General features: G+C 38.0%; 1 protein-coding gene across 3 annotated transcripts in view; it reads right to left on the bottom strand.

Annotated features, from left to right (window-relative positions):
• Positions 1 to 19,495, bottom strand: part of PTPRG (protein tyrosine phosphatase receptor type G) — a 744,286-nt gene that overhangs the window by 307,367 nt on the left and 417,424 nt on the right. For all 3 annotated transcript variants that reach the window (XM_010357825.2, XM_010357826.2, XM_030927161.1), the window contains exon 3: positions 336 to 515. In XM_010357825.2, the coding sequence (XP_010356127.2) occupies positions 336 to 515 (180 nt within the window). The remainder of the gene's footprint in view (positions 1 to 335; positions 516 to 19,495) is intronic.

Genomic DNA, 19,495 nt, shown 5'->3' with positions numbered 1-19,495 from the left:
CATATGTGGCTAGTGGCTACCAGACTGGGTAGCTTTCTGAAAGTCCTTCTACATACCTTACATCTGTTAACTCATTTAATCACTACAACCTTAGGTCTAGATGTATAATATTTTATTATCTACAGTTTATATTTTTCAAAAAAATGAAGTCATAGGGTGATTAGCCACAAAGTGATGTATCCAGTCACACAGCTTGTTCTGAAACTAAGGACTGATTTAGGCTCCCTACAGCAATGTACACTATTTAAGGAGCAAGTCATGGTTAAGGTAAACACCAAAGACATCCAAAAATAGTCCCTGTTGCTCTGTGGACAAATAAAGAAGACATCGTCTACCTGTTTTCCCTGTGTTTTTCATCCAGGTTTTGTTAGAAGACTCATTGTCGAAGCCATCAAGCTGCAGTTCCTGGTATTCTTCCCCAACACGCGCATGCTGGTCTAAAATGTCAACAGGAGACTGGTGATGGCCCCCACAGCTGACACTAGATGTGACCCAGTGCTCAGGACCATAGGCACCTGTTGAAAGAAGACAACACTTCAATCCTCACGGTTCAAGGGTCAGGGATGAAATGAATAAATCTTAGGAAGCTGAGCACTGCATCTCTCAACATGTCCCCAATCCAAAGAGGTAAATGTACTGAAAACTATGAATCGAAGCCATTTGCCTGATGTGGCAAGAAGATTTCAGAAAAGATGTTACCTGAGTTAGTTTTGCTTCTTGATTTACAACCAAACATTTGCTAACTTTACCTTTAACCAGATTAAGAGAGTTGTGTAGAAGGGCTGTCAGGGTTGTTCATATTTCTGAAAATTTTTAAATATTTCCTAAAATAAGCAGAGCATTTATTCACAAAAAAAGCACCTTGATCAAGTTAGCATGTTTTGCTATTGTGAGCAACATCCTAAATACAACTGTCTTCTTAGTCCATGAAAGTTTGTAAACATGAAAGAGGAAAAAAAATAAAAGCAACAGAAAACTAGATGAGAGGCATTACAAATGATGGGGGCAATAAAGGCAGGTTTTTCCTTTGGCTAATTGTGAAAGATTTTTCAGTTTGGCCTTCATTTGTACACTTGAGTGTTAAGGTGCTCATCTCTCCTTTTCGATCCTTCTCTCTCACAGAAAAATGCAGTCATAAAGTTACCTTCAGATTGGACTCTGCACTCATATAAATAAAGACTTTGGGGGTACATATGCCACAGAAATAAAGGAAGAAAGCACAACAATAAAGCATAATTCTAATAGGTACCAATCAGGCATAAATACAGAAAACACACTGCATTTGCCTCCTTGCCTTATTTGGACATGAAATTTTATGGGAGCAGTTTCTATTACATTGACTATGTACGTGCTCTTAGACTTTTCCGCATCCTACTTTTAACCTTGTTGACACAACATAGCGGGCGTAGCCTGCTGAAACAACTTTTGCTGGAAAGATTAAGATTGAATCCTTTATGGATAATCAGGTAAGAATAAACTTTACGATTTTTAGCAGGTAAAACACAGGCTTCCCAATAAGAAAGCTTAGTGTGTATATACACACTTAGTGTATATACATTCATATACAGAAATACTAGTTGATGGGTGGGAATTTTTATGCCTCCTGTATACCTAGCCTCGTACAATGGAAGACACAAAGAAATCTTATTTAGTTTATTAGTAGGTAAGTCCAACTTGTTAGTTTAGTAGTGTAGGTAAATCTCCCTACCACTAAATAAGAGCCCACATGAGTGACCATCCTGCATCATTTGTCATAGCTTTCCCCATTCCCTGAAAACTGGTAACAGCTCACAGTAGATATAAACAAGGGTACAAGAAAAATGGGACAATCACAGAAAGTATTTTCCGTCATGGAAAGAGCATGCAAGAGCAATGGATATAGCTCCTTAAAAATGATGCAAATTTTTGCTATCTGGAAAATACTCAGCCTCACTCTAATGCTTAAGTCATTCTCCCTAATCCCTATCCCAAAGAGTAAGATAAAAACAGACTATCCTAAAGAACATGTTCGCTGACTGGCAAAGGTCTAGCAAACTTGGGGCACTCTTAAGTCATTTCTAAGTGTCACGCTACTATCTGGAAAAAGTTAACATCACCATTCTCTTCACTGCATGATTCCAACTAAATTGTCATAGGCTTTTCACTCATGTCTTTTTTTACCTCTTTGTCAAATTCCCTATGTCTGTGATGAATCACAAAGGGATAGTATGTATTTGCCATATATTTAGCCAACTTTTATTTTGGCCAAACTTTATTTTCATCTTGCATCTATATATTTGAAGAAAAAAAAAAGAGGGGAAGGAGACATAAGGAATGGTTCCAATCATCCTGTCTACAGCTTAAATTTTCTTCCAGATGCCAAAAGAATTCATTGAAAAACCAAATAAAGTGATGGTTGATTTATCAGATGGCTGACCAAAATAGGAATTTTACTTAGCCACAACTGAGCTTATAAATCCAAATTATGGAAACTAATGTTTTAATATCATAATATCATATGTGTATGTATGCATGCCTTCTAAAAACTTACAATAAAATTACACTCAACAGGGAAAAATGATACAGGACACAGTAAAATAAATCCAAATACCTATGACTCAAATAATAGATGCAAGCCATCATTTGTAAAAACAGATACCTGATAATTATCCTTCTACTACTAACAATTTAAAAAATACTCTGCAATGTCAGAAAAGTACTTGCCATTCATATTATTTCTCATAACCTTCCAGACATGGGTTAAATATAATTTATCACTCTATAAAAATATAATCAGGGTTCATACCAGTGGGATTCATTTATTCACTGGTAACAATCTGAAGATTTAAGCTGACTATATGCTTGCTTTCACACTTCCATCCAATATACGTTCAAGTGCAATTTTAATTGAAACTGATCTTCCACTTCAGATTTCAAATTAATTCTTCTTTGGAGTACTTCATGCTTCAGACACTCTTGCCTTGCAAAAACCCCTATGTCATTAGCAGAGGAAATAGAACACTTTTTCTAAGCTTGCAGGTATTGATTATCTATTCTCACATCGAAGCACCATTGCCATTCCACACTGTATAAATCTCTTTGGTGTTAAGACTCTTTACAAAAGACTGAGAATTATACCATTAATCATTTGCAGTTCCACAAGACTCACAGTATTGAATGCTTTGTTTTTCACAAATTTGAATAAATGTTTTTATGTTAAAAAAAATACTAAATAAAGACTATGGTTAACTTAAAGCTAGTTGGGAAGAGATGAACACTTGAGAAGAAGCCTTCCTCTCTCAGACATGGTATTACCCATCTATAATAAGAATAAGAGTCACTTGTACTTTAGTTTCCTCTTACTGACTCTTTTTTAGAAGTAACAAGACATCTGCATTTTGGCACAAGACCCTTCTGAATGGCTCACCAACTCCAACACGTCAATCTAGTACACAAGTCTGTGTTCTTAAAAGGGGAGAGGTAAGGGCAGGGGTAAAAACCACAGGGCAGTTTGAGTTGCCAAAAGTAACTTCCTGTTCACCTGCTGAAAGTCTTAAAGAAATGAGATTTTGATTGAGACATACTGCCAACCTCTAAGTTCCAAGGCAATGTAATAGCGTTTCTCATTCAACATGAGATGATAACTATATTCTTTTTAATGAATTCAATAAACACACCTGAAACCCCTGGCTAAAAGTTTGATCTCAGGGTAAACGTCCCTTTGTGAGGGACACACGGGGGTTCTTGGTTTCCTTTGGACCCCATTATCACTACTGTATAATTTACCATTTATACCTAAATGTCTGTCTTCCCCACTAGTGGTAAACTCTGAGAACTGGTTCCTTCTATATCTTGTACAACTTCATTCCAATGCCTATCACAGGGGCTCACATATAGTAAGCCCTTAAAATGTATTTTTAGGTACAAATAAATGAATTGAAAGAAGAGAGAACTGAAAGAAGAGATTAAAGAGTGGCAGAGTTCCACTTTCTAATGACACTACTATATGTTTTCTCCACATTATTTTAGTTTTAGTTTACACATCTATCTACTGACTTCTTGCTAAGTATTCCTCACTCCCTTGGTCTCCAGAGCCAGGATGTCAACTTCAGGAGTAAATACTTCTTTTTGTTCTTCAATAATATATTAAATTAGTTTGAACTGTTACAAGGTAAAATAAGCTGCAAATATGCGATGTCTATGAAAGAATCCATGTGCACATTTAACAAGCCCAGCAAAGGTGACTATGGCTTTTTAAAGAAAGGGTGCACTTTCGAAAGCAAGAGTGGGCCACTCTTGCTTTCAACGCCTTCTGTGAAGCATCATCATTTTTAAAACCGCTCTTATTTTTTCTATGTTTTACCAGACCTCTGTAATCAAAGAAGGTCAATCAAACAGGAAATTGAGTCTTAATGATCAATCCATCCCTGTATCAATTTAAACACAGAATCAACACTTGCTCAGTCCTAGACACAGTGCTGAGAAACGCGAACTAAGGAGCAGGGCTGCCCCAGTTCCCTTGGACAATTTAAGCTGCCTGTGGCTCACAGCCCCTCCCCTGTACAATGAAGTGCCCAGACACCAAAGGGTGGCTGAAAGGATTACATTAGATAATCCATGTGTTTAGAGCATTATCAAACACTAAAAGTTCAGTAAGTGCTGCCTGCAATAATTACTGCCTTTATTACTGGCTTGTAAATGTACAGCAGACTGTCAAGAAACTGACTAGGCAATGGATGGAACAGACGTGTAGCTAAGGAAGATGGGTGCAAGCATTTCATGGCATGCAAAGGGAGAGGAGGGGCCCCACCTCCCCAGGACAGAACTGAATGACGCTTGAGTGAAGTCACTTCCTGCAGTGCAGAGAAGTTTACTAGCCTGTGGTCATCTTATATGCATTTTCCATTTGGGCAGAGGCCAACAGTCAAAAGTAGAGTTTGCCCCTCTTGGAAGAAGAGCTTGATCCCATCTTTGGCTAGATGTAGTAAGTTCTCAGTGGAGAGGCCTAGCAAACATCAACTGAGTCAAGCGATGAAGGTTAACATCCCCACTGAGACCACATGGCTACCTTGGACATCTGACAGGAAGTGGTAAGAAGGGCAAATCACCTCCATGGTATCCTTTCCAAAAATTCACAACCCTGGTATAATGATGGGGAATACATCAGAATCAGACAAACTCAAAATGGGGAACATTCTATATAATTGACAAACACTCCTCAAAAGTGTCAAGGTCATGAGAAAGACTAAAACACTGTCAGAGACCAGAGAAGATTAAGGAGACACAGATAATAAATACAGCATGGTGTTCTAGATTGAATGGTGGAATCAAAAACAAAAATAAATGGAAAAACTCATGAGCTCTGAGTAAAGTCTAGCATTCAGTTAATAGTAAACACAACCATGTTGGGTTCCTAGTAGGTCCTTGTCAAAAGGCCATTCTTTTGTGGCTACTCTGCCAAAGAATTGAAGAAATTATGGAGGAAACTACATAGAAGACAAGTAAAATGTAAGTTGTGCTAAATGAGTTAAATTTTACTATACAGGTTTTACTGGATTTACTAGTATGCATTTAGGCCGTGTCTGTGGCATGATATATGAGGAAGATGGGCACTGATTTATGGGTAATTCTGGGATGATTATCACATCCTTTTTGGATAAAGGGAGCCTGCACACACAAAAGACGAAGGAAACAAGAGACTAGCGTAAAGAAAATAATCAAGTTCGTGGGCGATATTATTTAAGCTTATACAGAAACCTTATATAAAGTTGGAGAAATTCAGTTTTTAAAGTTGTCATTAAGAAAAACATCATCAGCTTAATCTGTAGCTCATTTGTGCAATAAAATAACCCACTTCTACCTCCTTAGTGTGCCACTCACAAGTCACTGTATGTTTCTCACTTTGAGACATTACAATTTATTAGACTAGCGTCAGGAAGACATATTTCTACAGTAGGGAGAATAAATCACACGACTGGAGATTAATTCCAACTGGCCTGTTTAAGGCAGACAGAATTCCTCACGTGAAAATAATGGCAAATACCGTAAATCTGGGCTTGAGTCTGAGACCTCACTTCATGCTCAGTTTCTTTAAGGCAGATTTAGCCCAAAGGACTTGGCTCACACATATACATTTTAAATCAGTGCTTGTTAATTCTATTCAAACAAATTATCAAATAAAAATCTGAGAGAAATACCTTAATGTGGCCCTACCATCACCCCCAGCCATACTACTTGAAAAGTTCAAATAAGGACAAATAAAACTGGTCAGCAACAAGAATTTTCTACAATTTAAGCAAACTGTCTCACTTCAGTATAGTTCTCTGTTAATAACTGACCTAAGATAAAAGTTGTATGAGCATAGAAATCATACTTTTGTCTGAAAGCAAGGAATTTCACATACCTATCTATGATTCATGTCCCAAACAGTGGTTTCTTCAAATACGTAAGAGGTTCTTTGCTGAAAATAAGCATGTACCTTGAATTTATTTTACCACAATAGATCCAAATAATGGTTTCTATTCACTAATGAAAAGCCATTAAAAATAATGCATTCTGTCTAAATCTAATTAAAAACAAAACTAATATACATGTATGTGCTGTTTCTAGTCAAATATGCTTATTAATGCCTCCCTCAATAAACTTATATTAAAAATATTACCTGAATCCGGACTTATTACTCTGCATCTTGTTGTCTACTTTTAACCAACAGCAACAATCCAAAATTATGTGTATCATTTATTACCTACTATTATAATTAATGCTTTTTATCCCAAATCTAATACACATGTTTAAATTATTCCATGTTTAATTAAAATCTTTATGGGATTCTGCTTACAATTCTTTTGCATTCTCTAGTACTGGTAGCTTAATTACTTCTTGTGCATTTCTTGTTTGTGTGTACATGAAAAACGGAAAAAGTCTTAAAAGGCATGCATATTGCTGCTTGCCACTATTTTTACCTTATTCATACTCATTATAAAGCTGTTCAACTTTGTTGATAGAAATATTCTAAATTTTAAGCCAGTTAAGAAAATATAAAGTTACTTTGCAGACAATGAAATACACTTACACATTTTTTGGTTTTAAATTTTAGGTGTAAAAACTGCAGTGCTCCATTTCATATCAAGGTGTGCTTTAAGAAAACTATCAACAACTAACCATAATAACAGAAGTAATAGCAGACAATAACATCAGAAATAGAAACTACTTTGTTCATTTTTTAATACCATTATCTGTCTAATTTCCCAGGGTGTCTATTTCAGGACTGGATGTTAAAACTGTTTCAGGTAAAATTTCATTCAGTACCAAAGTCTAAACCGGAGGTCCCAGACTCTAATCCTGATGGTAAAAGCTTCTCTGGAGCCTATTTTACTGTTCTGGAAAAGGAGGGTATTAAAAAGCATGAAGATGGCGATAATGGCTACCTTTTAGTTCTGAGTCACAGACTTCTAGGCTGAGTAAAGGCTCAAAAGGAGTTGACTGATTTAGTGATGCCTGCATGGGTGCATAATATGACATTACTAGGGTACAAACCACGAACATGCATGCCATCCACACACTGCAAGATTCTGAAGGTCCTTCAAAGACTTAAAAGTCTTTGACCTATGCATGCTTAGGTGTATCTGGGATTTAAAAGTTATATCTTTCAAGTTGAATCTACCCCACATCCAAACATTCAATAAAAATTTCTACCAACAATTGGGATCATTTATTCACCCCCAACCTAACTAGTCTGACTTCAAGTTGTACCAACTTTATTCCTGCTTCTTGTAGATACAACATGGAACTGGTTTCAACAAGTATCTGAGATACTAACAAAGTTATCACAATTCTTACTGGCCAATGCCAAACATCTTAAGTGTTTATAAAATGGAGATGAGTTGGTTCCAGACCCAAAGGTTTCAACCTTAAAGTTAGGTACACCCTCAAATAGTCAACATTTTGACACTAATGTGTTCTTTTAGAATCCTGACTTTCTATCAAGACATAATGGAAACAATCATCCAAGGATTCAAAAGGTCACATGGCAGAGTACAAAGAGCACCGGGCAAGGTGACTGGCAACTTGAGTTCTAGTTCAAGGATAACAAGTAAGCTTTACCTTGCATGTTGGCTCCAAATAACTCACAAATTGTATGATTAGTTACTCACAAAGACAAGATTAATGAGCAATATCTTTCAAGGGGCACAGTCATGTCACATATTTGCTCTTTCCATTCTAGTTTCATCTCTAGAGAGTGGACACGAATATGGCAATCGAATATAAAAATTCGATTTTGTTACATGTAAATTACAGGGTTACATTAGATCACCTCTAAAGCTCCTAAGAGTTTTAAATTCAATCAGAGCACATCCTGTAATACCTGGAAGAATCAAATAGACACCAAGTATTTGTTGATAGTCCAGATGACCTCCAAACCCCACCAAGTACCTTACTAAAAGTAACCACGAGGATGTGATAAGGGTTTAATAAATGATTTACACTAAGAGCACGTCCAACAGTACTTGGCACATACCAAGTACTCACTGGACACGATTATCCATACTTTCCTCTAGGAACACACATCCAAATACTAATATCTAAATGGCATGACCCTGACCCAGCTTCAGAAATGGCACCTGACTAGTATATGGCAATGAGTGGCATCTCGTCCTCCTTGACAAGAGACTGAATCAGGAAAGGGTGTTAACCCAGGCCTAAGCCAATTAGTGCCTGGAAGATCTCTCAGTTCAGCGGGTGATATGGTTTGGCTATGTCCCCATGAATTGTAGTTCCCGTAATCCCCATGTGTCATGGAAGCCACCAGGTGGAGAAAAGTGAGTCATATGGGCAGTTTCCCCCATCCTGTTCCAGTGATACTCAGTGAGTTCTCACGAGATCTGATGGTTTTCTAAGAGGTTTCCCCCTTTTCTGGGCACTCATTCTCTGTCCTGTCGCCCAGTGAAGAGGTGCCTTCTGCCATGACTGTAAGTTTCCGGAGGCCTCCCCAGCCATGTGGAACTATGAGTCAATTGAACCTCTTTTCTTTATAAATTACCCAGTCTCAAGTATTTCTTCATAGCAGCATGAGAACGGACTAACACAGAGGGACTGGTTTAGGTTGGTACTACTCACAAGGCAAGGCCCAAAATTTTGTTCAGTGTCTGTGGGGGAGAAGAGGCCCTCCTCCCTTGAAAGTGAATGAAGAAGGAAGGGAGCAGAATGACCTGCAATCAGGAGGCAAGCAGCTGAAGGCCAAAGCTGAAAAGTAAAAAGACAGTAACAAGAGAAAGGGGGAAAAATAGAGAGGAAGATCTGACTAAACCATGTCTAATATTTAAATTTTATCTCTAGACTTTTCAGTTTTAACTGCCTTTGTATTTTAACCCATCTGAGTAGGCTTCCTGCTATTTGTAATTAATAAATATAGGATATAACCAAAATGCTGGTTTAAGAAGACCAACACTTAAATTATTCAATGTTTTCACTGAGACGAAAATGTCAAATTATAAAGATAAAAATCAGGAATGCATTTTGGATGGAATATATAAAAATAACAACCCTAAATTCCCTCCTCCTCCTCCCTATTTCTTCCTATCTTCTTTCCCTATAAGAGAAAGATGAACTTGGCTAAGGTTTTAAAGATCTCATTTAGAAAAAAGAAGAAGAAACAAGCTCTGAAGTCTATTGCTGTAAATTTTTGCTCTGTTAACACAGTGGTCATGGGATAAGAATCCATGAAGCACTTAATGGGAACAGTTGCCTCTTGCTGAAGTTTGCTGCCTCGGAGACATGCCACCACTCAAGTTATCATGTGGGAAAGACTTGCTGAGGTGGGCATGCCTTATTCTGAAAAGTCATAGATGCAACCCAGAGAGCAAAACAAAACTGCCAGTTAAGGTCTGGTTTAAACATGGCCAGGATTTCCTGTCTTGGTATGGAAGGGCTTTTCACGCCATTACTCAGTATCATGCTCCACAAGGTTTTGTTTAAAATTAAAAAAGATGCTCAAGTTCATGAGAAATTTCAATCACAAGTAGGAAAAGGGAAAAATTCCCAGAGACAGAATTGGGAGTCTGGTGTTTAAGAGGGCTGAGGGTCTGTACCCTAACCCACTGACATAAAGACTGACAGGATAAAAGAAATTAAAAAGTTTTACAAGGCACTCACTCAACAGCACAGGGGCCTGGTGTGGATGGGATGTGGGATTAGGAAACACTTCAGAGGGTGCAGACAGGATGACTAACTTACTTCCTGTGACAACCATAAAAGGAGGAATGTTTCCTCTAAAATATATTAACTACTAAATGCTATCTGGGGAAATGCCTAGACATAAAACACCATATTTATGAGGTAAAGCCAAAACAACATGATGAATTCTGTGTCCCGCTGTCACACTGTGAATAGTTGACTTTAATTTGTACTTCTCTCTATTTTGATAAATTTGTAGTGTAAGTAACTTCCAGTAAATGGGACCTAGGAAAAAAACTAGGGAGATTTTAGCAGAAATAATAGTCATAAAAATCACCTAATCAGAGAGGCCTTCTGACCTAATTATCTAAAATAGCACCCCTAGCCACTCTCTATTTTGTTAGCTTTGTTAATTTCTCTTCCCAGTACAAGGTTGATGAGAAAATAAGCTCCATGATGTCAGAGACTTGTCTATCTTTATATCTGTTCAATAGGGATAGGACTAGGGTAAGGCAAACAAGGCACTCACCAAAAACTCAGTTATCAAAATAAATAATATTTCAATAGTGTCGTAAAATTTGAAATGAGCTCAAAAAATCTATGATGAGCAGACAAAGAAAGATATTATCAGTAACAGTGCTGTGCAAAGACTAATGGACTCTGAACCAAAAGGAAAAATCAATAATCAACCATATTGCATCAAAATCTAAATTATCTTGATAGCTGAGTTTTTATGTTTTATGTTTAAAAACCAAGTCCCACCTCTGCTATCAAATGAGTAACATCAACAATTCATCATCCATTTGGAAAATATTCACGATATTCATTGTAATGAAAACTTTCTACATTTTATCTTCTTTGATCCTTTCAACAATTTGTGTTAAATATGCCCTAGCTTCCCCATGTTACAGATAATGAAACTGAGGCTCAGAAGCTAGAAAACTTGCTCTCGTGTAGTATGTGTAAGATCAAACAGTCCATTCCAGATCTATGGGACTAAACCATGCTTCAAAACAGGCGTTTGCAAACTACGGCCGGTGAGTCAAATCCAGCCCACCACCTGTTTTTATAAACAGTTTTATTGGAACTTGGCCATATCCATTCATTCATATATTGTCTAATGAGCAGATTTGAGTAGCTTTAAAAGAGACAGCAAAGTCTAAAATATTTATCATCTGCCCTTACAGAAACTGTTTGTTAACCTTGGCTCTCAATCATAAAATATTGCTTCCCTGGCAGAAATACAGCATATAGGTAATATGTACATCTGCATACCTTATGTACTAGTAACTTAATACATATGTTTACAAGAAAGCAGATTAAATTTCAGCAATGTTTATAATATGAATAACTGGCAATAATGCAAATATCCACCACTAGAAACTTGCTAAGCAAACTTAAATATTTTATTACATAATACTATGCAATGGTCCAAAAGTAGATGACTTTACTCTAGGACAAACCTCAAATGAATCCAAGATTTAAATGTTTAAAATAAATATATAAATGTATAAGAAGCAGTTGTTGGAAGAATTAGAGTAGGGAAAGCATTTCTACATATTAACTAGAAGTCAAAAAAGACTGATAAAATCAAATACAATAAAGAATACTTAATGTTCTGCATTGGAAGAACTACGGTAAAAAAACATCAAAAAACAAATGACCAGCAAAACACATTTGCAATCCACACTGCAAAAGGAAAAGTTCTCTAGTACACAGAGATTCTAGAAATCAATCAGCTCTAAATGACAGCCAGGTGTTGTGGCTTACACTTGTAATCCCAGCACTTTGGGAGGCCGAGGCAGGCGGATCACCTGAGGTCAGGAGTTTGAGAACAGCTTAGCCAACACGGCGAAACCTCCTCTCTACTAAAAATACAAAAATTAGTTGAGTGTGGTGGCAGGTGCCTGTAATCCCAGCTACTCAGGTGCATGAGGCATGAGAATCATTTGCTGCAAATAAGCCTAGATCACATCTCTAGACTCCAGCCTGGACAACAGAGCGAGACTCCGTCTCCACAAAAAAAAAAAAAAAAAAAAAAGGAAATACAAATGGCTCCTTACTGTAGAAAAAGCTGCTGCTACTCAAAAATAATGGGAAACACAAATGAAAACTCTATAGGTGAGATTTTCACCTACTAACTTTGCAAACATTCAAGACTTTTGATTACACACAGTTAGCAAGGATTTATTTAAATCAACACTTTATTTTATCACTACTGGGAAAGTGATATAATTGTTATGGAAGAAAATTTGGCAATCACTATTAAAATTATAAATGTGCACTGCTTTGAACCGAGCACTAATCCTACAGATACACTTTGCATTTTTACAAGGTTAGTCATGGCAGCGCTGCTAGTAACATCCAACACTGGAAACAAAATAAACATCCATCACTCAAGGGCTAGTTAACTAAACTATGGCAAATCAATACAATGAAATAGTTTGGAATTCATTGGGGGATAAAATAAACCTCTTGAAACTCAAATGAGAAGACCTCCAAGTTACATTTTTTAATTAAAAAACCCAACATGCATTATGTTACACCATTTGTGTTTCCAATATAAGAAATAAAGTGGCCATATAGGTTCATTTTTACTTCCATACAGTATCTCTGTAAACATATTTAAGACACTATAACACTAACAGAGGAAGAGGAAATAGGAGCAATTTTTTACTACTTATTATTTTATACCCTTTGAACACTGAATCATATAAATATCTTACCAATTTAAAAGTTACATTTTTAACAAACCATAGAAATTCCAAATGGAGGTAGAAGTATCTGAAGCCATTCTGTGAAAAAAAAAGCTAGTTGCAGAACTATTATTACACAAATACATCACATCATGTAAAGAAAAAATAAATACAAATCAAAACTAGCAATGGTATGTACACAAAAATTACGAGGAAACTTCCTAAACCATTAATGATGATGACGACTTCTGGAATGCAAGTCAAAACAAACATGCGTAATCCAGGGAGATACTTATTTTGGATAAACATGTAGTACTTCTATAATTAACCAAAAACATGTTAAGAAAATTAGACACACCAACTCATGAGACCTTGATCTTAGAACATTCTCGATGAACTCTGAAACCCCTGAGGTCTTACCACTTCATAGCATGCATTCTCAACGGGAGTGACGCTACCTCTAGTGGGGTGGTCTTGCCCCGCTGAGGTAAAAGTTTGTTCTTGGAATTTGGGGGGTGGGGGAGGGCAGAAATATCTTACTCTCTTTACCTTCAAGGCACAAATATACAGAGCACATAATCAGATATACAATCTCTCTGTGGTATTAAAATCTCAGGGACTAGGGGATGATTAAAGGGAAAACGTCTGAAAAGACTCCTAGGGGGACGGGCAATAATAAACAAGGTTGAGAAACAACGCATTATGGCATTATGTGGGAGAAAAAGACCCCTACAAGCCCAGCGCGGTGGCTCACGCCTGTAATTGCAGCACTTTGGGAGGCGGAGGCAGGCAGATCACCTGAGGTCAGGAGTTGAAGACTTCCTGGCCAACAGTTTGAAGCCTCGTCTATATAAAAATAGAAAAATTAGCCGGGCATGATGGTGGGAGCCTGTAATCCCAGCTACTCGGGAGGTGAGGCAGGGAGAACTGCTTGAACCCAGGAGGCAGAGGTTGCTGTGAGCCGAGATCGCGCCATTGGACTCCAGCCTGGGCGAGATAGCGAGACTCCCTCTCAAAAAAACATTTTTTTTAAAGACCCTACAGTCTTTTCCATGTGATGTTAAATCAGATCCATATTAAAACAAATACTTTATTTGAAACTAAAAATGAGACAATTATTAAAAAGGAAATCAATACTGTATTTTATGTTAACCGCATATGAGAACACTGTAAGTTGCTAATATACCCATCAGTACAAGTAAACAATTAAGCTGACGCTGTGATTTAGACACAAGTTTATACAACTCTTCCATTACACTGCACTACCTGTTGCTTCTCTATTGCATTATATTTAAATTTCACCCATCAGTCTGACCTTCTGGGAACTAGGGAAATCCTGACTGTCACCCAGTTTCTGACCTATGCCTCCTGGCAACATTCACAAATTTAATAAATCCATCTCCTTTGTCAAGCTGTTTGATAAAAATGCTCAAAAGGCCAGGGCTAAAGATAGAACTCTCCATCATTACAGTAGTGCATTATCTAGAATTCCCTGGGAAGGGTTTTTCAATCTATTATGAATCCTCATTTCTCCAGGTCAGCTCTGAGAATATCAAGAGATATTCTGTCAAGGATCTTGCTGAAATGCATCCATGTCGGTTGCACTTGAAAATGCAGTAAAGCTTTCCAGCACACTGCAGGGTTCCTCAACAGTGGGTAACAAGGGACCTCCCTTGGGGAATATTAGAACATGGTTCTTCAAGGGTAAGACATAGAACTTCACCTTTGTGACCCAACATATGACAGCGGGGGCATTTGGCAAATAAAATTGCATCAAATAAATATGGGTATATGAGGAGAATATATATATAAAAGAGCAAATCAGTGAAAACAGAAAAATGGCCGGCTTTGTTTTTCATTCAGTCTAAATTTGTGATCAACATAAAATGTTTGATTAAAATCTTTACGGACCATAGGAATTATTATAATTTTAGGGGCTAAACAGATCATTGATGGAAGAGAAACACATGCAACTGTGAGAGTTACAGAAAGGATATATTTACATTGACAGCAAACAAAGTGGCCACCATAAAAAAAAAAAAAAAAAGTATCCTTCAGAAAAATACCTAGAATTCTATTTTTAAGTGAAACACAGTTTCATTTTAGGACTCACATGGTGAGATGTGGCAGCTCACTGACAATGGTCATGGATGATGAAGACAATGTTTCTCAAATGCTAAACCAAAGACTAGTGCTGGGAGTTTTGCAGTGAAGAACCACATTAGAAATAAAACATATTTCTGAGGCCCCATATAGCATCTCCAAGAGTGAGGTCAAGGAAACTGTTTTGAGAATGAGGAAAATAGCCAAGAACAATATTACGGGCTGATACAGAGTACTAGCTGTCACCAGACATTTGTGCTAACTGCTTTCTAAGAGTCACCTCACATAATTCTCAAAATCACTGTAGGTCATAAACTTCCCTATTATTCCCATTTTATAGATGAGGCATGTGAGGGTCAGAGGGTTAAATAACCTGTCCAAGATCATTCCCCTAGTAAACGGCTTTTAACTCTTTATACCTATTCTTTATTAACAGTTAACATTTATAGGCCACTGACAATGGACCAATGTCCACAGATAACCTTATTTGCTCCTGACAATACTACCCTCATTTTATGAATGAAGAAACTGCAGCCAAGAAAGGTTATGCTATTTGGTATTTAGATCACACCATCAAGCAAGTAGTGAAAGCAAGATTCAAACTCAGATACACTCATTAAACTTCTTGCTATAGCAATATTTAAATAGTTGGTACTGGTAGGCAGTTAGGATGTTAGGCAAATTTGAAGGACAATTTCAACTCAGACTTCAGGTCTGTGTCCAAGAGCTGAGTTCAGCTGCTCCACTAAGGACAGCATCTCTCAGCTAAGGACATGCACTGGTGAGAACAGACTACTAGTACTGGGATCTTTGACCTTGTCTCTTCATAATCTGCAAAGAAAATAGTTATCATTATCAATGTATTAACAAAAGTACCAACATTTCCAATAGAATCATATGTTTTTAGGTGGGGCACAAAGCTAAGTAGGTGGATAAAAGGAAATGAAGTGAGTAAGCAATTGCTTTTGTTGCCTAAAGACAGTCAGTCACGAAAATGCACAGTGTTCCACAAAAGACATACTAAAAAAATATTTTTTTCAGATGGAGTCTTGCTCTGTTGCCCAGGCTGGAGTGCAATGGCATGATCTTGGCTCACTGCAACCTCCACCTTCTGGGTTCAAGTGATTCTCCTGCCTCAGCCTCCTGAGTAGCTGGGATTACAGGCACCGGCCATCATGTCCGGCTGATTTTTATATTTTTGTAGAGATGGGGTTTCACCCTGTTGCCCAGGCTGGTCTTGAACTACTGACCTCAGGTGATCTGCCCACCTCAGCCTCCCAGAGGACACACTAAATTTGAGAAGATTAATGACATAAACATTGCAAGATTAAGATAGAAATAAAAACTGGTAAAAAAAAAAAAAAAAAAAGAAGTTCCACGTACAACTCATTAAAACCATAGGGCTTTGTGTACTAAGACAGTCTGCCCTATTTAAGGTATCAAAAGATTAAAAAATAGTTTAAAACAATGCCAATACACTCTACACAGTCATGAGGCACCACAGTAAGTAACTGTGGTAAACACTTGTTTACTGGAAATGAAAAGAGAAAACTTTGGCTTAGAGTATGGCTGTGTGGTGTTGGTTTCACAGTTCTTCAACTACCTGTTTAAATATCACTAATATCATGGGGGGAAAAAAAATCTCTGACAGTAGTCTATGTACGTTATCAAAAAGGCAAAGCAAAGCATGATCTGACAGCTTTGTGGTGGGCTCCTATATGTCTGAGAGTTTTTTTTTTTTTTTTTAAAGAAGAAACAAATCTTTTTTTTTTTTTTTTTTGAAATGGAGTCTCGCTCTGTCACTCAGGCTGGAGTGCAGTGGATCCATCTTGGCTCACTGCAACCTCCATCTCCTGGGTTCAAGAAATTCTCCCTGCCTCAGCCTCCCGCGTAGCTGGGATTACAGGCGCCTGCCACCATGCCCAGCTAATTTTCATATTTTTAGTAAAGATGGCGTTTCACCATGTTGGCCAGGCTGTTCTCAAACTCCCGACCTCAAGTGATCCACCCCCTCAGACTCCGAAAGTGCTGTGATTACAGGTATGAGCCACCACATCCGAACCCAAATCATTTTCTTAAACACAATGAAGAGCTATTTGGCAAGATGCATAAAAAATACGATTAATAGGAAATTGAAGTTAAGATCCACAGCTTGCTTACACAGTAAGCAGGAGACAGGACATACATTTTTCCTTTTAGATTCTAGAACTAAACCTGAATGATGCAAGCATATGTCAATTCCCATCTACCATATTGATGAACTTAGCTGCAATACTTTAGTTCAGGAGCTCCCATTCCAGAAAAAATGCTTAGTGATTTCCAAAACAGTTGGATCCTGGTTGTGAAAAACTAGTGCTCTAATTAGCAATTTAGAAGTCCTTTCCTTGCAGATAAAACTGCTAATGCAGACAAAGCTTCAATATAAAATAACCACTTTCAGAAGATGCTGGACAAAGAGGATGAAGCACGCTATAATCAGCTTTCATTCTCTTTGTATCCTCAGTTCTCAACTGCAGGACTACTTTTTAAGGGGAGATTTAGACCTTTCGAGTGTCTAGGCAGGAGAGCTTGTTTTCATTTATTAGCATTAATTTTTCTCCCTAACTCCCTCCCAGATAGCACAGCAAATTCTTGGTTGTACATTCACAGAAATCCCAGGCCAGGCACAGAGATGCATGCCTATAAGCCCAACACTTAAGGAGGCTGGGGTGGGAGGATCATTTGAGCCCAGAAGTTTAAGACCAGCTTGACGAACATAGCAGGACCCTGTCTCTACAAAAAAAAATTAAAAATTAGCTGGGCATGGTAGTACACGCAAGCGGTCGCAGCTACTCAGGAGGCTAACGTGGGAGGATCACTTGAGCCCGGGAGATCGAGGCTGCAGTAAGCCATGGTCCCGCGACTGCACCCCACCCTGGGAAACAGAGTGAGACCGTGTCTCAAAAAAAAAAAAAGAAAAAGAAAAGAAGAAGAAAAAAAGACGAGGGGAGGGGAGGGGAGAAAGAGATCCAGAAGCTACTCATTCTTGCCCTTTCTAACTACTAACACTCAGAGGCCCATGCTGCCATCACCTCTCCTAGACATTACTGCAATTGTCTCCTAAGCTGACTCCCTGACCCACCCTCCCCTCCGCTTCAGTCTGTTATCAACACAGCAGCCAGGGATCCTGTTAAAACTTAAGTCAGATCATGTCACTAACCTGCATGAAACCCCCCAACAGCACCCTACATCATTCAGAGTGAAAGACAAAGACCTGAAAAATCATCTACAGGGCCCTACACATCTGGCCTCTGCCCCCAATTTACCTCCCAGATCACAGCTTCTACTTCTCGCCCCATGGATCCCTCTACAGAAGCCCAGCAGGCCACCCTGCTGTCCCTTGAACATGACCAGCATTTTTCTGCTGTCCTCAGCCTACCTAGACTAACAGGCAACTCAGTCACCTTCTGGAGGTCCTTATATGTCACTTTATCAATAAGACCTCCTCTGCCACACAAACGTAAAACCCCTTCCATTGTGCTTTCTTCCTCTTTTTATTTTTTCCTCTGTAGCATTCACCTTCTAATATACAGTACCCATTTATTTGTTTTGTATATTATCTATTGTTCACTCACTGCCCCAAGGGAAATTTTAAAAGGACAGGGATGGGCCCATTATATGCATTGCTGCATATACAAGGGTCAACAAGTATTCTAAAAAACACAAGTAACAATGCAGTTTCACTTTATTTTTATTATTTTGTTTTTTCTTCCTTCTAGTTTAACTTTAAAATAGTGGGTTTTAAACAACTCTATTGAGGTATAATTTATATATGCTTAAATTCAACCGGATTAAGTGTACAATTCAATGACCTTTAGTAAACTTACAGAGTTGTACAACCATCACTACAATCCAATTTCAGAACACTTCCATCACACCAAATGATCCGAAGAGGGATTTTTAACTGAAAATATACCTATGTGACATCTCCTCTCTTGTTATAAAATGTAGTCAAATTTCTAGGAACAGTTTTGAAGCAACTTGCTCATGGACTAGTCACTCATCAACCTCTAATTTCCTTTAGTTACAAGATAATGAGTTTTAGTTCAAATATGGTACCCAGCGCTGTAAGAGCAATGGAAATAAATAGAATTGGATTCCTGCCCTTTAACCAAAAATATGGACTATCCATACAAATAGTGATTTCCTAGTATTGCTTCGACAAAATGAGAAAAGGATTTTCTTCATGGAATATCTTAATATGGTCCCAATGAGACCAAGTACTTCAATTGTCCTTCACTCAGATAAGGCCAGGTAAGTACCTCCAAGATGATGAGTCTACATCTATTCCCTTCAGAGTTCGAAACCAGTCTGGCCAACATGGTGGTACCCCATCACTACTAAAAATACAAAAAAAAATTAGCTAGGCATAGTTGGCAGATGCTTCTAATCTCAGCTACTTAGAAGGCTGAGGTAGGAGAATCACTTGAACCCAGGAGGCAGAGGTTGCAGTTGGCTGAGATTGCACCACTGCACTCCTGCCTGGGTGACAGCGACATTCCGTC

The sequence above is a fragment of the Rhinopithecus roxellana genome, chromosome 1 (assembly GCF_007565055.1).
Source record: "Rhinopithecus roxellana isolate Shanxi Qingling chromosome 1, ASM756505v1, whole genome shotgun sequence".
NCBI lineage: Eukaryota > Metazoa > Chordata > Mammalia > Primates > Cercopithecidae > Rhinopithecus > Rhinopithecus roxellana.
The sequence above is the reverse complement of the archived record's forward strand: the minus strand, read 5'-3'. Positions and strand labels throughout refer to the sequence as shown.